The 26,458-nt window shown below is 38.5% G+C and overlaps 1 protein-coding gene across 12 annotated transcripts in view; it reads left to right on the top strand.

Moving 5' to 3' along the window:
- WNK1 (WNK lysine deficient protein kinase 1) overlaps positions 1 to 26,458 on the top strand; it is a 104,757-nt gene that overhangs the window by 20,386 nt on the left and 57,913 nt on the right. For all 12 annotated transcript variants that reach the window (XM_080393485.1, XM_080393484.1, XM_080393482.1 and 9 more), the window contains exons 2-4: positions 14,343 to 14,515; positions 19,238 to 19,458; positions 21,555 to 21,712. In XM_080393485.1, the coding sequence (XP_080249611.1) occupies positions 14,343 to 14,515; positions 19,238 to 19,458; positions 21,555 to 21,712 (552 nt within the window). The remainder of the gene's footprint in view (positions 1 to 14,342; positions 14,516 to 19,237; positions 19,459 to 21,554; positions 21,713 to 26,458) is intronic.

Raw genomic sequence — 26,458 nt, 5'->3', positions numbered from 1 at the left:
GTGAAATAGGGCCACCAGAAAACACTACTCCTATAAAAATGCAGATTTAGAGAAATGTTTGTATTTTTAAAAAAAATTTCATTAGCTCAGGCTCAGGTCCATGTTAGCTCTGTTTGCCCCTCCTGTGAAGTGGAAACTTGAAAGTGCTTTGGAAGGAAGGGTTGGCAGGAATGTGTAATAGTAGAAGTCAGTTATCCCTTGGATTGCCTGGAAATTGTTCCCTCCATTTTCTAAAATAAAGTTCTGGGTACTTGTGGCTATAGTCTCTTCTGTGGTCTTAAGATTTCACCATGGTCTTACGATGCCATCCCATTTCACTCTCTGTCTTTGGAAAGAACAGGAATTTTGGGGGAAAGGATCCTATTTCTACAAAGCTGATTACTGCTAATAGATCTCTTGTGAAGTCCTTATTTAGATGCAAGCATACTGAAGTTGGTTGACGTAAGAAGAGTTCATAGTGGCACAAATTTCAGTTTCCACCTTACAGCCTTATATGGGTGATTAATTCTAAAATGGAATCATTTGGACTGAGTCAGCAGTTTAGCATATTGAAAGTCTCAGTTTGGTTTGTATTGAACATTAATTTGCTCTGCAAATGCAGAGCCAAACTGATTGGTTATGTGCACCTTCAACAGAAGGTGTCTAAGTATGGACCAGATCTATCTAGAAAGCATACTTTGAAATAGGAAATTACAATAAAGTTTCTGTGAGAACCAGCATGTGTTGGAAGCATAGGAGAGATTAAAATAACATCAAAAAACTAGTGGCTTTTTGTTGTCAAAGTGCTTGGGGCAAGAGCAAGCAGGGAGGAACTGCAGTTCTTTGTTTGCAATGCAGTCTGGATTTTATTACTTGCAAAGTGAAGTCATGAGGGGGAACGTCTGTTTTTGATGGACAGATATGTTGCAACTTAAGCTGAAGAAGCTTGATCATAAACTTTTCAGCCTGCTAACAGCTTCGAAGATAGGACTGAAAGTGATTTGTCTGTTCAGCTCCTGCTTATTGCCTGTTGGTCTTGTCCCTTTTTCACAATTGCAGGACGTTAAGTATCCATGCTGATGCAGTTAAGCATAAATATTGAGTTTTAAAACTTGCTGCTCTGTGCTTTGTTGCTGGTTACTGAAGCTGATGTCCAGTATTTCTGAGGTGCTGCAGCAACAGGTGCCTACACTTGGCCCTTGTTTTCTAATTGTTTACAAAAAATGAAGAGTTCTTAAAGGTACTGATCTTCCCTCTCTGCCTCTTTTGTAGTAATTAATTTTTGTGGCCCAACTAAAACTTGGAAGTTCTAAGTGCACAAAATCCCGTGGTGGTCTTAAGAAAACGGTCTTAAGAATTTTCTTGTGTTTTGGGGATTTATCTAATGACACTTCTACCTTTTGATCCTCTAGCAAAAAAAGTCTTAGACTTGGACTCCCAAGAGAGTATTTCACACAGCTGTCCTTTGGAAGTATGGAGGTCTCTATCTGGATCATAGTCCCCCTGTGGAAAAAATATTTTATATTGTAGTGGTAGGATCTTAAGGGAAAAAAAAAAACCAAACCTGAAAATCTTCAGAAGGAATTGAAGTTCTCATCAATATGTCTAGATACTAAATGTTAAAACATTAGAATTTTGTTTGTAAAGTTTATCTTGGCACTTAGATTGTTTCCGAGTTAACTGAAGAAAATGTGTAAGTGGCATCAGAGGATGGGCAAAGGAACTGGTTCTCAGGTGCTTGCAGACTGCTACTTATAGGGACTTCATTCTGCTTCTACTCACATCCTATTGCCAGGCAGTTGGACAGAAGGCTCTTACTCTGAAAATAAGTATCGCTGCTATATTAGATATCTGTCCAGAGATCTAGCTGGGTCCTGTCTCTGTCTGTGAAAAAGGAGTCTTGTATAGCCTCAGTTCTCTTGAGTGTGGAAAGGTAGTTCTTGACCCTTCTAGCAAGAGTAAGCCTGTGTACTAGTTAAGTCTTAAATCCACTAGTCACTACTTTAAGACCAGGCCTGAGTGTCTATCACCTTTGTGATACTGTCTTTAGCTTAATAAAAGTTGTTTTACTGGGATGTTGTTTGGGGTTATGTGGTAGGGCAAAGAAACAGAAATACGGAATGTCTCAAATCATCTTATCCCTACAGAAATGTAGTTATTGACACTGAAGCAAAGGGTGCAGTACCAGAACACTTGTGCAGCTTTTCTGACAAACTACTTATATTTGAATTCCAGCTTGCATGGTTTCTTGTGTATGCAGACTCGCTGAACATGGAAAGGTGTGTTTCAGGTAGAGCCATGGTTCTAAAAATGTTTTCAGATAACTTCTTGGCTAAGGAAAAATTTTCAGTGTTAAATGTGATTAATGATTTTGGTAGATGTACAGAGCATTAGGTATTTCACTGTATGCAAAGAGTATTTGAATCTTAACGTTTTTGGATGATGCTGTTTCGTTCACAACTAAAATTAATTTTGAACTGCAGGTAGAGTTCTTTGGTGTGACAGAGTAGGAGGTAAATTGAAAGCAAGGAAGCATGTTTACAGGTTGTGATGACCCATTTAATGTAGGCTTTGAATCACCTTGGAGATTACTCCATTGATAATATTTCATCTCCGCTGTCTTACAATACTAAATTTTAGTTGTCAAAGCCTTTTTGTGCATGTCAATCCAACACTTAAGGGTTTGCTTTTTTCCAACTTCTTTAAAGATAGTCCTTCTATGTCTGGGGTGTGCATATTCCAACCTAAACAATTCTATGATTTTTACCTTGATTTATCATACAACAAAACACTTGCTGTTTTTGTTTTGTATCCTGTGTTGCTTTAGGTAATAAGAGCTGACTGGTCCCTCCATCTGAGTTTCAATTGCACTATGTTTTGTCTCATATTTTAACTAATTTTAAATTTTTTCAGGGTTGAACTGTAAAGCCAGTTATGCTTCTGGATGCAGAATATGCTTCATCGTGCCATAGTGCTAGTTGTTCATCCTGCCACTTACTGTTAAATATTTGAGTGTTTTCTTTCCTCCTGACTCAGCTATGCTAAAATTCCTTGCTCTGTGTAAGATAATGTGCCTATTTTTAAACTTATATATTAGTGGTACATTTGATACTGTCAAATATTTCTGCCTTTGAGTAGCTTTTTAGATCTACATCTTGTATGGTGTTTGCAAAGGAAGATGTACACAGTGCGTTGTAAACATAGGTGTCTCTAATGTATATGGTATCATTGTGTGAAAGCCTACAATAAACATGCAAGTGATGCAAGAACCTGATTTCATAAGTCAACCTGTCAAGAAAGCGTGGGAAAACTACTACTGCTTCCCTTCGTCTCAGGCTTCTCATAAAGATGGGCATTCTGGTAGATGACAGGAAGACTGCATCATTGATGCAGTAAGGCTTAAAAAAAAAAGTGCTCCTCCGATGTGTTCTAGGGCCTCTGTGTTTGTGAAATGCTAGTACTAATACTAGTATTTATGCAGGGCATTCCTGAGACCTCATCTCAAATGCAGATTTTGGTCACCCTATAAAACTCATTGTTTCTAAAACTCTTCAGTCTTTCCCTACAGGAGATCCCTTTTTGATTTTTGTCCAGATTGCAAGAACATGCAGAACACCTGGCAATTGTTTGAGGGGTTTATGACAAATCTGTGAAGGATCATTGAATGAGAGATCTGTCTCTGAATGAAAGATGTCTGGTATGGAGTTCTCTAGTGATTATTGTAAGGATTTTCTGTTGGCTGCCAGTACTTTGCCTACATTTCGTATGTCATCCTGTCATAACTGATAGTAATCCACAATTTTGTGAAGTAAATGAAGTACTGGTTTTGGATGTGTTGGCAGAAAAAGAAGCAAAGCTGGGAAGAGTAACTCCTGTAGTGTAATCAGGCTGCATATGCAATGTATGTACCAGTGTTGCATGTAAACTTGAGATAATGTGTACTGTAGGCCGATGTGAGTTCATTTTACAACTGGAGGGGTGCAGGGGGCAGCCTTTCAAAGACTGCTGCTTAAATACTTGCGTAGGCAATTTAAGTTAATTGTCTCTAGGCTTTATGCTGGGATTCTTTTCAAGGGAACTAGTTGGAGGCACAGGAATTTTACTAGTTCGTGTGTACTGCCTAATCTGATTGTTACTAGTAAATCTTTAGAATAATTTTGACACATCTGCATGGTTTCAAACCAGCATGTTTATCCACGTTTCAGTATGCTGAAAAATTGCATCTAGCTAAATCTTCCCCTTTGCCAATAGCTTTGTAAAGTATGTAGGATGAAGAGTTGTAGTATATTTTTGATACTCTGAGTTGATTTGCCTTTATCAGAATTGGTTAAGGGTTCACCCTAATGTTGTAGACGTGTACCTACTCATAAAGGACTTGTATGGCCATACAGAAGTATGTGAAACAGAGCTGCAGGGTTGTGTGTGTGTGTGGCGTGTTTTTTTTTTTTTTTTTTTATGCAGTGAGTTAATAAATCTGTAAGGTAACCAGAATGGATTGTGGAGGAGGCTTTGTTTTTTTCCTGCAGTATTGTTACTCCCTGAATGGAGAACTGGGTTTTCTTAAACTGAGATGGCTGGATGTACCTTCCATCTCACTGACAAAGCAATCAATTCACTGCAAAATGAGAATTGATGTGAGCTTCAAAACTTTTAATGAGGCATTTAAGCCAAGTGACAAGATGGTCCAGCTGGTTAATAGCTCATCAGGAATTCAGTTCAGCTAACACTTCAGTTCTATAATAAGCTGTATGTAATAAATACAAGCCTTATCATGAACTGGTATCAGACAGCAGATTTATCCATTTATCTTCCATTGATCAAACAGCAATTTTAAAGTGAAAGTAAATAGATCAGCTCTCTGTTCTAATACTGGTTATTTTTGTATAGCCCACCATTTTGATTACTGACCCTTATGTTCAGCTCTTCAGGATGAATAAATTGAATAAAACTTATAGGCATCTTCCCCCCCCCCCCCAGACTTCTGTGTAGGGAAACACAAATGCTGCTTAGAACAACCCTAGAATAGAAATGACTGAAGCCTAAACAGTTGCTTGCCATTCTTAGTCCAGATTCCTGAGGACCTGAGAGATTCCAGAGGAGGCTGTGATGAAGCCATAGGTTTCATATCTACTGTTAAAACTTTTTCTCTTAGTGGTTATGTGGAGAGCGAAGGAAAATCTAAAATTAATTTGATAAAGTATGAGTGTATAGTTATTAACGTACTCTGAAGCTGCTATGTAGTTTTCATGACTGTATTCCGAAAAGTGCAAGTTTCCCCAAGGAAACTGTGGGATTAGGCAATGTACTGATTAGTTTTAGTCATTGTTTTCTGCAGAAGTGGAATTTGGTTCAGTTCAGCCTACTTGCTTTTGTCTGTGAATGTGCTGATGTGAGAGACTGGGGAGAAGGGTAGTATAGACTTGTATTAATGTGTATGTTCACATACAGCTCTGGAAAACAAGCTAGTAATCCAGTAGAGACTTACAGGTGGTACAATATTGGTGATGTTTGATTTTTTCCTGGGAGAAGTGAGGTGCTTTACTGCCACGTACATCATATTCAAGCTTCTTAAAAATTTTAGTGGTGACCTAAAAATCTACACTGGCTGAATTCTTTGGAAGCCTGTCAAGCAGGTAGACAGGCTACTCTATAACCTTTTTGGAGTTGCACAGGTTCTATTCTCTGTCATTACCTTTCCAAGGAGGGCTTGAGGTATAGCTGGCTGCCCCAGTCTAAGCAGTATGCTTGCATCTGTCAGCCTCTGGTGAGCACTGAGCATGAGCATTCCATCTAGTATTGCATATGATATTGAAGTGCACTAGTGTAGCAGTGTAGTCATCTTTGGCATTGATGAAAACAAAAAATCCCACAGTGCTACTGCAACAAAAGTTACACTTTGTCATTGGGAGTTGTACTTCAGGATTTCTTACGGCCTTACATAAAGAGGAAACATCCTGATCTACTGTTTTCATGTAGAGAAACAAAAGCATTTTTCTGCTGCTGTATTTACAAAGCATGTTGTATTTGCATGCCCCTTACATACTTCTAATCCCACTTCTACCATTTCCTCAGTGTGAGGAAGTGGGGCAGGATGGCTTTGTATCTCATCAGCTTAGTGAGATCATCTTTGATGCAGTGTTCAGAACTTCCTTTTTTTTTTTTTTAAGCATCTTTGTTTCTCTTTGTCCTAGTTACTCCTTACTGCTTGCTTCCTGTACAGCAGTAACAGCGTTAGCAGTATATTTGTTCTGAATGTTCTCGTGAATTATGGGATCCTGAAAACTTAAGGATTTAGCCAGCTTTCTTTTTTTCTAGCTGAAGACCTGGAAGAATTGCATAATTGTGACTAGTTACAGGTCAGTTGTGTTTAATCATGCTACTACTTGCTGCAGGCAAGCACTAACTTCAGTTCTGATGCCTTTTCTGTTATCAGGAGACTTACTGAGGATGTCTGTTCAAGCATAGGTTAAATCTATGACATTGCTGCCACCAGGTGTCTTAAATGCTGCTACTACTACAGCTGGCACAGGTGCTACTATGTATGTAAAAGTGGGAAGTGACCACATCAGAGGAATATAATTATTGGTGGTGTTGTCCTCCCCTTCCCCTGTGGGGATGAATCATAGCTTCCTCGAAACTGACAAACAATTGCAGGATAAAATGGGGAGCAGTGCTAAGATCTTTGTCACATACAGAGGTTTTAGTTGCAGATACTCCCCCTTCACTATTAAGACAAAGTCATATTTCTTATTTTCTGAGACTTACTGAAGTATCCGTTCTTTCAGGGTATGTATAACTGACTTCTTCAGACTAAATCCTGACTGATGCAGGCTTTTGTCTGTTCCCCTTCTGATCACTGAGATTTTCCCTTCCCTCCTCTTCTTCCTCTTTTTTTTTTTCCTTTTTTTTTTTTTCCTGCTGCCATTAGTTTACCCAAGTATCATGTTTGTCAGGATAGGTGTAACTTACTTCTCTAGTGCTAACCTTTGGAGTAGCAGCAAGAAACTTGCATACATTTGCTGCACCACTTACATTTATGAATGGTAAGAGATATTAGAAGAATCAATTCTATTTTTGGTGTTTTTAACAAACTGCCTGCATCTTCCAATGAATTTTCTGCTGTGCTGCTATTGTACACTGAAATTAAAATACAGAAGAGAATGTATAGGTAGATGCTTTTCTCCATGAAACTGTACAACTGATGTGCATAATCCCTCAATATTTCATTTAAGAAATTAGACAAGTAATCAACCTGAAATGTAAAGTATTTTTAATACCTTGCATAAGAAGAAGCCTAGAAAAAAATATTTACCCTTAATCAGGAACTTTAAAAGGTGTAATGGATTAATGTTTTAAGCCTACTCTTTTCCATTGTGTTAGACTATATTGTACTTTAGTGTTACCTTTCTCAAGGTTATTTGCATACTCCACAAAGACTGTCTGTAGCTTATATAAAATTGATTCTTCTCGTGGAGACTTGCCAAGCAGTGATGTGAAATTGTACTTTCAGGAAGTATTAACTTGGTATTACTTTTCATTCTGCTGCTCATCCTCAGGAGCTTTGTCTTCCATCTACAGACTAAGATGAGGAGGAAAGGGATGGAAAAATTTTGGGCCCCTCACTACAAGACAGACATTGAGGTGCTGGAGCACATCCAAAGAAGAGCAATAAAGCTGGTGAAGGCTCTGGACTAGAAGTCTTATGAGGAGTGGCTGAGGGAACTGGAGTTGTTTAGCCTGAATGCATACTTCTGGAACAGCACCTGTTCAGCTCCATTTGATCGGTTTTTGTGTTCAGTGGTTTGTAGAAAGGTATATGGTGGAAGGATCTGTGCAGATCCTTGATCAATTTTCACGTCGGTTGCTGTACAGGGATGCATTCTGAACAGTCTCTTCCCTCTCCCTTTTTTTTCTCTCTGCCTAGTCTTTAACACTGGAACGTCTGAAGTGGTTTATATATTGACACATAAAAGTAGATGCAGTTCTTACGCAATGGAGACTTCCATTTGTAGGTACCAACTGTGTAATACTGGATGATTTTTAAGCTTAGTGGATTCTTTGTTGATATTTTGTTAATCTAGCTCAACAGTCACTGTGCTCTTTTTTTCCTCTTAACTGCTAGATTTTTTCAGCATGAGAACATTGCAGCCCACAAAGCCTCAGTTCCATTAACAGTGCTGAATATCAGAGTGCAGTCTTGCTAGCTTCTCCTCTGATGACCCCTCATTAACCTTGCCTAAAAGGCTTGCAAAGCCTTTCTCATATGCTGCAGAAATGCACACAGAAGAACATTTGTCTCTTCTGTATACTACTTCTTCCTCTGAATAATAGGCTGGGAGCAGCAGTGTCTTCCCCTCAAATTTTCAGACATTTGGAAAGCTTGATAAAATGTTGCTTGGTGCAGCCTCAGTAAGGATAGAAAATTTACCTTGTTTATTATTCAGACTATCTATATTTTAACAGCACTTTGAAATCTGTCATGGCTGTACGTTTTCACCTTTTCAGATCACACCGCTTGAAGGCAGTTCACTGCTCCTAATTTTTCTAGTGTGCTTTCTAGTGCATCTCTTTGGATAAAGCTACATAGTGTTGCTCTAGTGCAGTTTAAAAAACCAAAACCATAAGCCACTAACTGTCCCTGCGATATAGCTATGTAGAATTTCTGGATTGAGCAGTAGGATATGTAGAAAGCTAGGAAAACCTGTCTGTAGCATGTAAAGTGCTCAGTCTTTCTCTGTTTCCTTTTTATTGATGATCTTTCTAATATTGTGGAAGAGGGAACAGCTCTAAGTTGTGTAGCAGCCCATATTGAGCTGCTTTAAAAAAAATACTGCAGTTTAAAGTTGACCTGTCACCTGTGATTCTACTTACTTGTAGAAGATGGAAATTACAGGAAGATTTCCGGTTTAGGGTTTTTTCTGTTGTGCATAGAGGTTCCCTGGCATTTTGGCGATGTTAACTGTACTTGAGATCAAGAAACAGAAAATCACCTTTGAGGATGTATAGTGTGAGTTAGCAGATCTAATTCCTTCCATGTAGAGTGCTTGTTATCTACTTTCTTGGTATCCTGTAGCATATGTTTGAGAGCGTGCAGTCTTGCGGTGTGTCTCTTCTGCATAATTACATCAATTTAATGCCAGTTAAATTGTCCTAAAGCTTAGCTCAGGCCATTTGGTGTCCGTTAGTAAAAATGGACAGTGGAGGTGAGAGCCTTAGTTAAGCTCAGTCTGAATGGAGAGCAGACTCAAAACAGCCTGAGCAGTGTACGATGCCTTGCTGAGATGGCTCTCCTGCAGCTTCAGGTGTCTGAGCCAGGCTCTGCGACCACTTGAGTAGTGTGATGTGCTTTGCAGATGTGTGATTTCTTGACACCATATTAATAGGACAGAACTCGGAAGGGCTGTGGAAAGTCAGAAATGAAAAGGTATGAAAAATTACTCAGTAGGCTCAACGGCTATGTGAGTGACCCTGTTGAAATTTGAGCTTAATTTAAGTGCCAGAAATGTATTTGCTTTCCTTATTAAGGATGCCGAGTAGATAATAAGCTTTGGTTGGAGGAAAAAAAACCCAAAGGACTGCAGGCATTTTTTGCTGATGAGCTTTTTTTTTTTCTGTGGCTTGGTACAATAGCTGATCCAGAGGGTGGGGGGGTGTTTTGGTTTTGGGTTGGGTTATTTTGCATTTATGTAAGGCACCTAGGTACATGAATAGAAAGGGGATAGTAACAGTTCTGTGTGTAACTAATGCCCCTGTAAATTAAGTACCTAGTGAAAGAGTAAGCCTATACCTGTTCTATCATGAACGAGCAAGATCCCTTTTTTTATATTAAATAATGTAAAACCCTCTGATAGCTCTTTCCCAACCAAAAGAAATCAGAGGGTAAGTACATTGATAAATGGAAACAGCCAAGAAAAGCTTACTGAATCATTCTGAGCTAAACAATTGTTTCATTTGCTGCCTGTCTCCATTCAGGCCCCTGGCACTGCAGACCCGCAGGTCACGTGCTGGGAAGCCTCGCTGTTTGTCCTGGCTTGTCAAAACAATTTAATGTAGGTGGAAAGGAATGAATAAAATGAACGGAGTGGGCTTGATGCATCTGTTTCAGTTTGTTCGAAGGGCAGCCCAGTGACTGGGATGTGGCACTAAAGTCCTCTGGGGAAGCTATCGGTTCAGGAAGAACAATGCTGGCCATCTTATGGTTAAATCCATTTTAGGAAGCAAGCTCTCCTACAGTTTGACAGCTTTGTATATTTTTAATTATTTGGGCTATATCAGCTCAGCATGTGTTAACTGGGATAGAAGAATGTGATTTGCTAACTTCTAGATTTAGGACTTTGTGTTGTCTGCCTAAGGCTGCTTCATTATGGTAAAAAAAACAAACCAACAGCTGAGGGAGGAGAGAGGGTGTCCATTTTTTTTAAAATTAGTAGGAATTTCAAAACAAATTTGTCTTTGAGGGATAGCATATCAAGCTGTATGTTATTAACTCTTCTTAAAGTTGTCACTACTTTATAAATTACTTAAGTTTCCCAGGATTATAGAAAAGCATCTTGTGTCTTTCTGTTGTTTGGTTTCTGGCTGTTTGATTTAAAAATAAAAATAAAATAAAATTCAAAGAAAACATTACATTTGTTTAACCAGTCTAATACTTTGTGATATTGGAATGTTAAGTTGCAAAAACTCAGAGGAAAAGTTTTGCTTCCAGATAAAACCAGCAAATACATACAGAAATGATCCATCTATATACCTATTTAGTTCATGAGTTACAGGAAGAAGGCTGCAGGGAATGGATCTACTTACTTGAATCATCCTTGAAATGATTTAATTGAGTGGAATTCTTATTTTGAATATGCCACAAACTTATTGCTACCTCTTTAGAGGTAGAGGGAATGCTGAGGGTTTTGCATTTCCTGCAGATTCCTGCTCAAAGGCCACAGTGGAATCTGAGTATTGCCCCAAGGTAGCTGTCTCATTAGAAAGATACACCTGGGCTCTTGAGTCTCTTGGAGTATACACTTATAACAGAGAACTGTGAAAGCTACCCCCCTCCCAAATTCTTCAGCAATGCTCTTTTAAATTCTCATTAATGCGATGATGGCTTCTTTCTCTCTGCTACAGCTCTGCTGTACAGCAACTGTGTGTGTGTATTTCATGGGATACCAAGGTGTTCTCATTCGCCTGCCTTTCCCCGAGTATTCATACCTCCGTGGCTGGTAACACCATTTCTCATTCTCCCAAATTACATATGGTACTCTATTATTTATTTTTTTTGCTTATCACAGTAGTTTAGTAGTTGCAGCTGCTTAAATTGCCTTTTTTTTTTTTTTTTTACAAGAAAGATGGTCACATTTGCCCATACTAACAGCTCAAAGGAAGCCAAAATGTAGTATTTGGGATGGGCTTTGTTCTAGTCAATCTAGGTGCAGTCTGGAAGATCTTGCTGTCTAATATGCTTTAAGGCTCTGGTATATGTAATACTCAAATTTTGAAAGTGTATTGTCATTTTTAAATCTCTTTTGGTTTGTAGGCTGTTTGCAGGTTGTGTTAGAATATAGTTTGTAAAAGTGTAACCACCTATTGTGTATGCAGTTTCATTTTGTTGGTATAATTGTACATGAGATGTAATTTTTTCTCTGAATGCTAGGGTTGTGGTTTTTCTTAAAAGTGTATTTACCCTTTCCTGTTACCTAGTGTTAGTTTTCCTTTCAGGAAAGAATATAAAAAACCTGTTATGGATGAGTGTATGAGTTGTGTATGCAAGGAAATGAGGGTAGTTAAAGGTAGTATGAATCTCTACTATTACAAAACAAGTGGCCTCTCTTTCCTACAGCTCTGTTTAACGTTCACTTTTGCTGCTGCAGTACGCTACCAAAGGGTGTGATATTTCCTTGGTCGCAAAAACACAGCTGTCTGCCCTGGGTGAAATTTGTTGGCCTGTGTTTGTGTCCAGACTTGTCCCAGATCATTAGGGCACTGTGACTTTAAAAGAAGTGTTGAATTATTAGTATGTTGTCCCTGTCTTGTGTGGTTTTTTTTTCTTTTTTTTAATATCAGCACTGAAGTGTTGAGTGTCCCTTTTAAACATCACAGATATATTATGCAGGAACTCAATTCTACCATTGATGTGACCAGGAAGAGGAATGAGTCAAAATATGCATATGCATGCCCATTAAGAGTCTGTTCATTGATAGAAGTGATTAGCACCGGTTAGTTTCTGTTTGGGGCTGGTGGTATGGTGGTGGGGAAAACTGAATAAGGCCATTAAGGGAGATGAGATTTCCATAGATTAAGATGAGAATTTAATGTCAAGTGCAGTCTAAAACTGGTTAGTACTGTTTGTGGTAGGTAACTTGTTAGACTGCACAAAATAAAGGAAATTTAATCCAAACGTATATATAAAATTAGGTATTTCGGACAAAAATGAATGCAGGCGTTCATATTACATAGCTAAATTTAAATGTGATTTAAAAATAATTGTTGCAGCCTTGTTTCTATAATTACTATATATAATAATTGCATCTACCAGTTTTGAAATGTGGATACTGTGGAACAAGAATCTCAGCAGAGGCTGAGAAGAATGATTTATTTTGCTGTAAGAATGATTGTTGTGATTTTGTTTTGCGTGAAGCATTCAGTGTTTTAGAAGCACGTGTGTATGGTCTGTTGACTGATGTACCTATTGCAGCTCACTGCTTTTCTGTATCACAGCTGTTGGTAACAGTATTAACTGGTTTGGAACAGAACTTTGGCTGCCCTGTTAATTGCAATGAGAGGAAAGCTGTTGGATGGGTAAGATAGCTCAAATGGAAGTACTACTTCCATATTAAGAAAACCCCAGCACCTAAGCGGATGTGAATACTTAAATGTTTGTGGATTTATGAAAATGTTACATTGAAATTCTGTTTCTGCAAGCATGCCTATAAAGGAGTGAGAAGAGTTGGTAGTGCTAATTCCTGCAGAGTGAAATAGTTGCGGAATTGAATGCTTTTGAGCTCTATAAACTTGTGAGGCTTAAGAATTTGGCATCTTCCTAAGAACTGTGAAAGTATGTATGTTTGATATTCATAGGCACTGGTAAGGTACTGATCCCTGAGGTAATTTCAAACCTGTTTTCAAACTTTCACCTGGAAGACTCTTACACTTCTGAAAATTGGAGCTTCATCTGGAAATTAATTTTTTTCCATGCTTGAAGATACTGTGACCCTCTTAAGTCAATGATTTAAGTGACTGTCAGATGGCTTAGATACTAGCGTGGCTGAATCATATTGAGAAAACATTACTTGTAAACAGAAAGAGGAATTAATGCCTGGAGGACAATAGGAGGTTATGAACAGTATTAAGTAAACCCTGCATGTTTTTACTGCCTCCTTTTTAATTGAAAAAGAAGCATGAAATCAAGTGACTTAAAATTTTTGCTCAAGCTTGACAAAGGTTACTGGTTATTCCTAAATAACTGTTAGAAACAATGATTCTAAAATTCTGGGCTTTAAGTATATCCGGAAATGTTTTTTTAATATAAACTGCTTGTGGATCCAAGTTGTGCCAGTCGATCCATCTGACTGGTGTGACTGGTGTGTTGGTAAGGCACTGGTGAGCTGAGAACAGTGAATGCCACAAGGAGACAGTTTTCTCTGGACATGTGCAGCTTATTCCGGTAATAGCCACTCAGAGTAGTGGTGATATCTGATAGCTGGTTGTTGGTAGATAATACCAAGGTATTGTCTAGGAATCTCTTTTTGTGATCTGTGGCTGGCCTAAGGATTGCTTTCTGTCTAGTGTGAGTTACGTTTTTGTTTTCCTTGATGCGAGATTACAGGAAACTTGCGCAGTCAGAGGTTATGCCTTTAATCAAAGAAAACTCAATTAATTCAATTACTGTTCTACAGCAATAAGTTCATACTATATGTTAGAGAGGTTTTATGCTCTGAGGGTTAATCTTATCTGTTACCAGTGGTCAGGATTTTATACACATAGGAATAAAGATTATTATGTACAACATAATCAATGATCCAATTTTGTTTGCTCTTGGACACTTGAATATTTGAGGACATCATGTTCTCCTTCCACCTCAAGTCAGGCAATGACCAAATGTGTTAGAGTAGGGGGGGGAGGGAACAGGAAGGTAAGTCTTGCAATTCTTACTTCTGAGAGCAATCGGATTGGAAGGAAAAATATATGATAAAAAAGACTGTAATAGAGTGTCTTTTAAATAGAGTATTTAAGGGTAATTGCAAACCAGAATGACGTTTAAGACGGCTCATTCTTACTTGTTTGCTGACTGTACCCAGCTGTTTTTCAAGTTGCTGCTCCTCCGAATAAGAAATAAAGCAAAGCTTTCTTATGTACCTTTTCTTTTTCATTAGGATCGGAAGCTGTCCAAGTCAGAGCGACAAAGATTTAAAGAGGAAGCTGGGATGCTGAAAGGGCTTCAGCATCCCAATATTGTCAGGTTCTACGATTCCTGGGAGTCTACAGTCAAAGGAAAAAAATGTATTGTTCTTGTGACAGAACTCATGACATCAGGAACACTGAAAACGTAAGTAAATTGAGGCATGTCAAAGCATATAAAAATCAGCACAAAATCAGTGCACTAGAAATAGATCTTATTTCAGAATAGATAAGAACAGAGCCTTTTTGCTGAGGGCTAGACTTCTGAAGGGAAATCTCTCTTTAAAGAGAGCCTTACTAGCACTGCAGGGTATGGTAAAACATCCTTTAAGTTAGCAAGCTTGTCAGATTCTTCCTTGTGATGTCCTAGTAAGCACATACAGAAAAGTTGCAGATTTTGAGAGCTCAGAAAGACAATACTCTATTTTCGCTTCTCGGAATTTTTCATTTTCCTCTCCAGCTGCTTTCCATTTAGCAGGAGCTGGTTTGTAAAGTTCAAAGCATGAATTAATTCACTTCTTTCGGGAGGTTTTGGGTGTTACTACAGTACAAATGAAACTTCATGAAGTAGTACCTAGCAAAAATCTGAAAGTATGCAGGTGGGAGCAGTTTCAACCTGTGAAGTAGTTAAGTGAAACTAGGTCTATTTTTAAGCCAGGCTTAACAGTAGACACCAGCACATGAAACTGCTGCGAGGTCCCTCTGGTGGTGTGTGGAGCCTGGGGGGAGTTACATTGAAATCCCGCCTTTGCCTTGCACTGCAGAAACCTGTTGCAAGCACCCAGTCATCGTTAATCTACTGGAAATAAAACCGCCAGCATTTGAAATTCAGGGATTGTGGGTCCTTGTCTTAATGCGGTGCCCATTTAAGTTTTGGAGAGGCATTCAAACCCTAAATGTGTAAACAGGCTGTAGGAGCTGGAAAGAATTTGTAGTCTATTTAGTTAAAGTAGCCTGTGAATGATGATTATTAATAGCCACAAATGGGCATACTTAAAGAAGGTAAAAATGGCTCTTGGGGAGTCTGGGCTGCAATTACAGCGAAGTGTTTGTCTCTTGAACTGCAGGGCTAAAGATACGGCCACTTTTTTTTTTTTAAGCTATATGTTCAGGGAAGACTTTTTCTGAGGTTAAGGTATTTCAGACAAAATAATACACCTGTTGCTTCATGTGCTGTTTTCAAAGCAGTAATAAAGGCGTTACAGCTTTGTACGGATGCCTTTAAGTTTCCCTAATTTTATGCTAGAATATGTAGTGTTAGATTTTACTGTTTTCTTCCTTTCTTATTCTTTTCCTCCCTCTCACAAATTCTAGTTTTTGAGTTTGTGTGGTGGAATAAGCAAGATGATAAAGTAATAATAGACAGTTATAAAATAGTGTTGGTAGAAAGAAATAACCCAGATTTGCTGGCTGTAGGATTAACTTGTACTCTGAAGTATGAAGGTTTTTTATTTTATCCTTAAAGAACTAATAGGCAGCTTAATTGAAGATCTTTTAAACTGTAGGCTTCTGAGTGGATTTTTTTTCCCCCCACTATTGTATTATTTGTGTTATGATTTAGGTTATTCTTCTCCACTTCACTTGAGACTGGACAGGTAAACTATGTGGGAAATTTCCGTTGTGCAAAATTTTATGTCATTATTTCATGTACCTGTGTTGTATTCCTAGATCTATGCTGCACACTGTTTGATTTATGATATTTGGCTGACTGAGTATTACTTCCATATGTGTTTTCAGTATGTTTACGTTACCTGCATTTAATACAGGTGATGCATTCCTTTCTTGGAGACTTGGGACATAGACATTGTTGTCACTTGATGTAAAAAAAAAGTTAAAGGGAAGTGGTGATATCTTAAAGTAAATTTTTTTCATGTTTTTTCATATTTGTTTACATTTAGTTTATATATGCACAATGTTAAAATGTTGCAGACTCGTTTGTTTCAAATGCTGTCTGGGCAAATCTCTTAATTTTGCATGAAGAAAAGTCCCTGAACTTCTGCATACCACTGGAGAAGTTTTACAACTTCATTGTTGTAAAGAAATAAACTACTTTCTGATATCGTATACTATCATGGAATTAAAATATTGGGGGGGGGATGGACTTGTCTATTTTAAGTCTTAATTATATGATTAATAAAGACAGCAATTTACTCTGACCTAGGTCTCAGCCATTAGTTTTTGCCTAAGGCTGTTGTCTTGTGTGTTCCAAATACACTTTAAATGAATATGTTAGCTATCTGGTAGGACACATACCTGTTTAACTATCTCCACTAGCTTAGTTGGGTTTCCTGTAGTTCCTCAAGCTGAGATGCTATAGGTCAGCAGCCTTCCTGCTTGAAAAAAATAATACCCAAACAAAACAAAAAAAACCAAACAACAACCTTGAAACAGAAAGCCAAACTCTAGTTCCTGTTTCTCTCTCTTCATTGAAGCTAAATATTAGGAGATTGTTGTGTTCCCATCTTTGCTTGTATTCTGTAGAAGGATCAAATACCTTTTTTTAAATTCACTACTACCCTGTAAAATAGACAAGAGTGATGCTGATTAAGCAGGAGCAGTTTCAGTGGAGGGTCACAAAGATGGTCAGGTGCTGGAGTACCTGCTCTGTGAGAAGGAGCTGAGGCAACTGGACTTGGTCATCCTGAAGAAGATGTCTCACTTTGGGGGGACCTAACAGCAGCCTTCCAGGGCATATGAGGGAGTCAGGCTCTTCGCAGTGGTTCATGGTGAGAGGATTAGAGGCAACAGGCATAAATTGAAACAAAAGGTTAAGAATGATGGAAGGAGAAGCTGTTTCAGTGGTGATAGGCAGTGGAACAGGTTGCTCAGAGATGTTATGCAGGCTTCATCCTTGGAGATAGTAGAAACCTAGCTGGATACAGCCCAGAGGAACTGTAACTCAGTTCATGGCTGACCCTACCTTGGCCAGAAACTTAGATTAGAAACCTCCTGAGGTCTCTTAAAGCTTGAATTATCCTATGATACTAGGAAAGCTGAAAACATACTGGCTAATAGGGTGGTTTGTGTATTTTTTTGTATTTATATACAATTCCATTTTAAAATGGTTTCTGCCTTAAGTGACATGTGACTTTGTTCATAAGTGTTATGGAAAAATGACAGCAACACTGCAGGATGCTGGGTGATGGTTGGACCCAGATCCTTGAACAGTGAGAAGCTGGCAGTAGACTAGCATATTTGAAACCAAGAATGTAATTAGGGATTCCAAATGCTGAACTGAAGTGCCCCTGCCATGTGATCTTTGGAACAGGCTCAAGAGACATGAATGAGGGTTGTGTCAATAGCGAGAATTCAAGTGGTAGCTGATGTGATTCAGAACTTCCTTCAGTTAGTCTCCTTCATTGGCTTGGCTTTTTCCCTGCCTGTCTTTACATTCTGTTTTGAGACTTAATTTTCCTCTGGAGCTGGGTCCCGATTGCTTTTACAGATGTTTTCACCAGTAGGATTATTGCTAGCAACTTGATTTTTCCAGATCTTCTTTTGAACTGGAGAAATTAAAGCAAAAGGGATTAATATACTGCATTTTTTATGTTGGTGTTGATTCAAGTGATTTCATCAAGACTTTTTCTCCTAAGTGGATATGAGAAGAGACTGAACACTACCATGGAATAATTGAACATGACTTGGTTTTGTTTTAAGATTGTAGTTGCTAGACTCCATACTGGTCACAGAATTTACTACCAGTCTTTAAGGACCAGTTTCACACTACTTCTATGAGACTCTGGCAACAGAGTGAGTAAGAATAAAGTTTTTGTTCTACACAGCGTGCTAGTTCCTTTCTCCAAATGTATTTTAGCCCATTCTTTTTCAAAGGGAAGGAAACAACAACTCTTCACCTCAAATTCTTTTACCCAAAGAGAGGTTGTCAGAATACACTGCTGGAAAGCACTTGAATACTGTCATAGGTTATTCATCTTGTGGTATCTTTAATCTGTTGAAGTTATGGAGTAGAGTAAGATCATAATCTTAGGTCACAAGCACTGGAAAATACTTTTGGTATGAAATTTGATTCTTCTGGCATGGGATTTTAAAAAGCAGTAATGTTAGAACTATTAAGATTGGGTCACATTCTGCCTGCAAAAGGATACTGACTTATTATCAATTATTTGTCCATAGTTTTGAAGTAGTGAGTAGTACCAGCCAGATTCAGGTTATCAAACCTTGTCCTGCCTGCACCAGGGAAGTGATCTCTTGAGAATTTCTAATTTGCTTGACAACTCAACAAGTAAACTTGAAGCAGATTTAAAGTGTAACCTGGAAAACTTGATCAGAGTGCTTTGACTAATACTGATAACTAAGGTATAATGAATTCAGAGCTCTCACACAGTTTGCAGAACTCTGTATTTAGTTGGTTGTTATCGATGTTTTGGCTCTGGTGCCCTACCTTCCTACCTAGTTATATTTAATCAAGGAAAAGGTGCTAACTATTTAAGCAGGTTCAGGATAAAAGAGAAGAAAACATCATAAATGAATAGATAAAAGAATTGTAATACATAAGCCTCTAACTCTTTGTCAGGGAAGCAGTGCCTTGAAACTAAGCAAGCCAACTGCCTAATTACCATAGGATTATTTTGTATGCAGATAAATTGTTAGCTATAGATAAAGCATTTCATAATTATCTTTCAGCATTATAGTCCCCTGGCTAGAAAAAAGGGGGTAGGTTTTAGGAGGGAGAATCATCTGTAGCTCCTCTGAAGTCTTAAAATGACAGGTAGATTTTAAAATAGAAGGTGAAGTTGAAATTTGTGCATCTCTTTAATTACTGCTTTTTTACTTGAGAACAGCAAATGATACAGCATAATCTACTACTTGTTAGCAGACCTGTTTAACCTACTGTTACTTTTTTCATTAGGTATTTGAAAAGGTTCAAAGTGATGAAAATTAAAGTACTACGAAGTTGGTGTCGTCAGATACTGAAAGGCTTACAATTTCTACACACACGTACTCCTCCCATTATTCATAGAGACTTAAAATGTGACAACATCTTCATTACTGGCCCCACTGGATCAGTCAAGATTGGAGACCTTGGTCTGGCAACCCTGAAACGAGCTTCTTTTGCCAAGAGTGTGATAGGTGAGCCTCTCCTGTTTTGGAGGCTGGTGAGCCAGCCTATCTGTTTGGGAACTTGAGTCTTCTAAGAGCTATTCTTGAAAATACAGTTTCAAAGGTGCATGGTCAAAGCCTGAAAATATGTAGGCTTTTTTTCTTGACTGTTGAGGTTATTCTGTCATCCTTGATAAGATTACATGTTGAAATTTTGGTTGTGTTTTTGGTATTTGTATATTAATGTTAAGTACTTTGGAATAGAGGTTCATTGCCCTGCCTGACAGTTTAGTGCAACATTGCTGATAAAACCACTCTTGACTACATAAAATCTCAAGCTTTATTATGATACTACTTCAGTAATGTACAAACGTATTTTGGTGACCAAACAAAATTTTGATATTTAGTGTAGCATTAATTATACAGCCACCTTTGTTGTTGTCACCAGTGGTAAATATTAAATCTCTTAGACTTTGTGAGCAATCAGAAACTAAGGTACATTAAAAAGTCAATATAGAGAGATATATTATATTGCAGTCAGACTGTGGTATAATGCCTTACTTGGGGAGTCTATAGAATGTGGATTTCTGCAAGTTGGGAGGATGTGTTGAGGAAGTATTGCCTTACACTGACTCTGTTCTTGTGTATCCACTAAAAACCTTTTCCAGAAATTGTCTTAATGGAACTAGTATAGTCTTTATTGTGAATTCTTGAAAGAGTTGGTTTTATCAGCTTTGTTTTTATAGTTGGGTGAATAGACTGCAGGGAATGAAGTTGCTCTCATTCTTGGTCTTTAGAGTTTGCTAAAAGGCAGTATTACTCAACAGTCCTGTGTTAGATTCCTGGATGAGATCAATGGTGTATACCTGTAAATTGTCTTGCAAGCTGTTGATGAAATATTTCCTGCTTAACCAGAGTATTAATAGGAAAGAAAAGTTTACAGTGTAAACAAAAAAAACCAAACAACAAAAAAAACAACCCCAAAACCAAAAAAAACCAAAACCAAACCACCACAAACAAAACCACCAAACATTTTTCTTAAGCATACTAGTCTTCTCCATCGGAAAATTATCACTTCATATCTAGCTATCTGTTAATGGTTAGCCTTTGGATAAAAGACTGCAATTACATTATCTTTTTTTGATTTAGTGTGGTGAAAACAAACAATGTGGCTATAGAATGGTCTGTAAACTTGAATCTGGTGTCTGCAGGAAGTAATTTTGTGCTTAAATTTACAAAAAGCAAACTTGCACCTCTGGCTTAAAGTAAATCTCATACAGTGAAGTCCCTTTGGTTACAGGGGGGACGCTGTGATGCTTCTCTGGGCAATAACTTTCTGCGCACTATTTAAATGGGACTTGTTGAATCTCACGCTCTATGCCTGTAACTCAATCTCTCTGTATTTCTGAGTATTTTTGACTGTAGGATGTCCCTCACTAATGCCTGTATCTGCAGTAGGCCTATAAATATACTGCAGGTGGGAAGGTAAGTATATGAAGAAAAAGGGCTGTGGTGAGTGGCCTTTGCAGAAAATTACTTTTTATCCTTTTTTTATGAAGATTTTTATTTGCAATAGAGTTTTTCATTGCAAGGCCTTTCCTGAACCTTTCTACTTAAAAAAGTAGATGGAGAGCACCAGGTCAGAGACTAGCTGTGGGCTCTTACCAATACTACTTCTTTTGCAGCAGAGGGCAGTCAGGTAATTTTTGAAACAAGGTTTAACGTGCCTCCTTCCTTACAGGGAGAAGAGGTAAGTGACTTAACTCTCCTTAGTATTTGGTTTGCAGCCTATGGCTAGTCTACGGTTTTCTTCTTCTTATCCCCTCCCCTCCATTTGACTGCAGCCTGATCCAGTCTGTTCTGATATTTCAGTTAACTAACAGGCATAAAGGAGGAATTGCATCAGTTGTTTCATGCTGTTCTTATTCCATAAAGGCCTTGCAATGGGAGACTCACAAAGTATGTTGATGCAACAGAGTGACTAAGGGTTTCCTCCCTCTTCTTTTTGCCTCCCACTTTCTCTTGTCTCACAGGTCTGCCCATCCGCTTCCCCCTGCGGTGAGTAACGCCAGCAGCCTCTGCTCGCTTTGAGACATTTAGAGTCTGAATCGTTCTTTTAATTTAAGGTACCCCAGAGTTCATGGCCCCCGAGATGTATGAGGAGAAATATGATGAATCCGTTGATGTATATGCTTTTGGGATGTGTATGCTAGAGATGGCCACGTCTGAGTATCCTTATTCTGAGTGCCAAAATGCTGCGCAGATCTACCGTCGAGTGACCAGTGTGAGTTCCTCCCCACTACTGATTCTGAAGCTACTAGTATTAGCAGCAAAAGAGTACAGCTGGGTAGCATGGTATTGTGTGGGTGGTGGGGGGAAGAGAAACTGATTAGAGGATTTTGGAGGAGGGGTGTAAAGTTATAGGATGGTTCAACTTACTAAGCAGTGAGTAGCCTGTAAAATATGTGAATGTAAATAACATTTTGCATGTGTTCATACTCTTCTTTCAGTATCTAAGAAGGTATTGCATAGGGTTTAAAAAAACCCAAAACAACCAAAAAAACAAACAAAACAACACATTAGAATGGTAACAGATTGTTTTCTAAGCCACTGGGGGGATGGTGGAAGTATTAATCTTGAAGATTAGTTGGTAGCTTTGTTCTCTGAAATAAAGCTGGATCACAAATTCAGAGCGCTTTGGCTTAGCTGCCTGCCAAGGCAAATAATAAATTGTTACCTAGAGCAATTTTAAGGTAACAGTTTACTGAATTCCAGATGGCCCTGGGCTGCTGTGTTGGGTGCACTTAAAATTATGCAGTGGAAATACTTGATCAATAGCAGGAAGGTATTCCACTCTGAAAAGTGGTGGTAAGTGTGGTGGTGGAGGCATTGGAAGTGAAACCAAATAAGGCTGAGAAGGCAAGAGAGAGATTTCAGTTTGCCCATCTGACTAGACTAAGTGGAAACTGTAGAACTGTAGTACTGGGAATGCTCAGAATGGTCGTGGCTAAATGTACTTCATGATCGCTAAAACAATGTTGTGAAGACCATACACCAGTGCAGTAAAACACTGCACATGTACAACATTCTGATCTAAATATTCAGAACGAATAGTGAGGTGGCTACTTGGGGAAGTAGAAAACTTGCTATTTTCAGAATACCTATGTGGATGTGCAAAGGGAGAGAAAAAAACTTACCTCTTTATTTGATCCATGGATGAATAAATTCCTGTTCATCTTGTTGTGTATATATCTTGAAGTTGAGGATTTACTAAACAACTTGCTTTGCTTTGGAAAAATAAATTTCTCGCATTCCTGATGGCTCTCACTATAAAAAGCAGATATAATTACTGATGTAACAGATGTGGAAGGGTCTTCATGTCAAAGCAAAGAATTCTGAAGGAAGGCTTGGTGAAATGAAACTATCTGTTGTTTGAAGTGGAATATTTGAGAGGCACAGAAGGAGGAAGAAAGAAGGGATAAAATGGCTGTTTGGTTTTTTTGAACAGATGTTAGGCTAAGTTTTTATCCGTATATACAGGTATACACAGTGTCTTTTTTTTGCATGCTGGTGGGCTTATCTGTAATTTCCTAAATGGAGAGGAAAAACAAGTGTGAAGTCTAGCCTTTGCTTACAGCATATTCTGTTCTGCAAGCTATTTGGATCGGTGAAAGAAAACTAAAGTATTGTACCACTAAAACTGTTTTGGTAACTTTTGCTGTGCTTATGTATGTGTCTTGGCCAGAGCTAGAGAAGCATAATTTGGATGGGCACTTTTTCTCAGAACAGATACCAGATCTAACTGCCCTGCTCATTCCTTAAAAAGTACTAGGAACTGGACTGTGGTGAGAATCAGCTTTTGAGACAAGCTCAGGCTTGGAAATCCCCAGGTCTTAAAAAGCTGTCTTTTCCATGGTCTGTGAAGTACTTAATTGGAAAGCCTTGTAGGGGCTTGTGGGGGACAAACTTATCTGGAGACTTGCTAGGGTTCAACTTAGCACTTGTTTATTATGCCTGAAGCTTTTTTCCCCCACTATTTTTGGTTCAGTGTTGAAATTCTAAGCGGATCAGAAACATTGGTAATTTTTTGGTTTGTCCAACACCACCTTCTACTCTACCCTGCTGCTGGTGGTTCATAGATTGAATTTAAAGGTTGATTCCCCGCCCCCCCCCCCCCCGCTGTTTCATGTATTGCTCGAGAGCTCTAAAATGTACCTTAATATGAAATCAAGGAAATCTTGTTTTCTTTCAGAAGAAGCAAAGGACAGGAATAAAATGACATGTATATTTATCTGCTTCTAGGCAGAGAATGAAAGGCTACGTGCTTTGGTATAATTGTGTGTGTGTGTTTCATTATAGTTGCAAAGCAGTTTGTGTAAAACAAAACAACCCACAACCAACCACAAACTAAACTTGAATAACTTTCAAGGAAGGCTTTCAGTAAAGAAAGACAAGGTTATCTGAAAATAAAACACAAACCTATCTTCACTGATAATGTGGAATTCAGTGTTTCCTCTATAATGAGGAAAGCAGAACCATGTTATGAAAGTGAAATAAAATACTCTTTGCATTCTGTGAAAGCTCTGTGAGCCAATGTGAAGGAGACATACAACTTTCTGCCCTTGTCCCTGTTGAAGTAAGATTTTTCTTTCATTTCAAAGGAGACTTTAGATAATGTCTGCAGTTATGGGTGAGGGTTGAACCAGTTGAGAAATTCAGTACTTAAAAGGACAGTGTGTGAAACATCAATAACAGTGGAGTCAGAAAACTTCCTGTTTAAGTGACTCCAACAGTACTTACCAGTGCCTTTCCTTCTAATGCACGTTGGAAGGTAAATGTGGTTTGTGGAAGATGTTTAATATTTCAATTTCAACCCCTTAGTTCGCTGCTTTCCTAGGCATGTTTAGGAATATTTTGAGGCTGCAGCTGTAGTCCTGCTGTGCCTTAAATGAAAGGATTATTTTTCCTAGATGAATACCTACACAGAGACCGGAGGGAAAGACAATAATAATAATGGTCTGCTATTGACAGTCCTGGAAGATCATGCTATGTAGGAGCTTAAAAACCACTGAAACCCCAAAGGCAGTAAGATTAAAGTGTGCAGCCGCTCAGTGCAGGTGGTATGTATCTAAATTCAAGTAATTACCTGCACCCCCTCTGCAGTAACTGTTTAGAAAGTAGAGTTGCTCCATTGGCTTAAAGCCTTGATATTGCTTGGGATAAAAGTCTCTGTAAAAGGTGTCTTAATGCCCAGGGTGTCCTCTCAGGTCTGGACTTGGTACTACTAGCTTACATTCTTTTCTCCAATTTTGGCTATGCATTGGTGGTTTCTTGTGGGGTTTTTTGTTGTTAGGCTGGCCTTCAGCTGCATTGTCTTTTGACTTAGACCTCTTGTGATGAGAATTGCTCTAGCTGATGCCCAGATACAGCAGCATTGTGTTGGGTGTTTTGCCAGGATTGCTCGGAGTGCTCTGTTACGTGTTCTACTTTTACTGTTCAGGGTCTTCCCTCATGACTGGAAGCAGTTTTCTAATTAAATAATACAGTTAAGTGAGCAAAGATCTAGATACCAGATCTAAAGGCTAAAGTTCCTCTTACAGGGTTAGACTTTTTGGCCCAGGCAGTTACTGTTCCTTCACATCTTGGATAATGGCACTGCTGCATGAGTCTGCTGTTAGCAAGATGCTTGTCTATATTATCTACATTGTCTTGCTAGGAAGTTTGTTTTTCCTTAAAGCAGTGCTGGGGTTCCTGAATTTTCCCTGGCCCAAGAAACAGAAATGTAATTTAAATTGTCTTTCTGGCTCACTTGAACTAGAATAATTCTTTCAATAGAAGAATCTGAGTAAATGCCTGGTTTATAAAGCCAACTGCCTACAATTTGTAGGGCTCAAGGTGTTATGCAGAACTTACCAGAACTATAAAACTAAGAAGCTGGCAGGAGTTTGACATAAGAGTATTGACCTTTGTTTGTACTTGCATCCCCCGGCATGCTTGGTCCAGACCCTTTCACCAGCAGTTTCTTGAGAAAGGAAAATGAGATCTGCATGTCTTGTCACTGCATAAAGGAGCCTAGCTTTCCTCTTTGTTTTCATTAAATCGTAACGTTGCAATTTTGTCTCAAACCAGTTTACTTCATTTGAAGCTATCCTCTGTTGTTCTTTGGAAATGCTTCAAATAAATTAGTGCTTAGTACTTAAAGAAATTGCAGTTCCTGGGATTTTTACCTTATTTAGGGGCAACAATACCTCTTCCAGTGGGTACTTATTGCTGCCGACTTGATCTTGGGGAAAAACATCTAAGCCTGCAAATAATTGAAAATAAGCTGCACTATTAAGGTAGTCTTGCCTGTTCCTATTGTTTTTTTGTTTTTTCCTCCTCTGCCCCCTTGTGCAGACACAACTGTCTGTGTGATATGCTACTAGATTAGGGAATCTCCCCACCCCCCCAAATTTTCCCCAAATTCTGCACCATATCAGAGCAATACAGACAGTTCCAATACAAAACATAATCAAGATACTTAATTCTGTTACATACTCAGTCACACACACACAAAAAAAGAGTGTAGGATCTTGATAAAATTGTGGAAGATTTCCCCGTCTGATTTCATTCCTCTCTGGAGACTGGTATTTCCTTGGCCTGTTCCATGCATATTTAAATTAAACAATTTGTCACAGGAAATATTTGAAATGGGTTTACATGTGCATTGAAATGAAAACAGAGATATTTAAGAAATCATATTTAAGATGTCTGTTCTATAATCTAGTTTGTTTGGGAAGCAATGCAGTGAAGGCATAACTAACTGCAGTATCTTCAGCTGCTTTATCTCAGCCTCTGGTGAGACCAGTGTAACCCATGCAGTTGCCTCGAAGGCTGGCTTGGTTTTTTTTGTTTGCTCATGTTACAGTTACCACTCGCAGATGTAGTATAGACATTGATTACTTTTACACTATATTTCCTTCAGGCTTTCTTTTTAAAGCACAGATTATTTTTATAGCTGTGTAGAGAGACTGATCATTCAACCTCTAAT

The sequence above is a fragment of the Falco punctatus genome (genome assembly GCF_963210335.1).
Source record: "Falco punctatus genome assembly, chromosome: 6".
NCBI lineage: Eukaryota > Metazoa > Chordata > Aves > Falconiformes > Falconidae > Falco > Falco punctatus.
The sequence above is the reverse complement of the archived record's forward strand: the minus strand, read 5'-3'. Positions and strand labels throughout refer to the sequence as shown.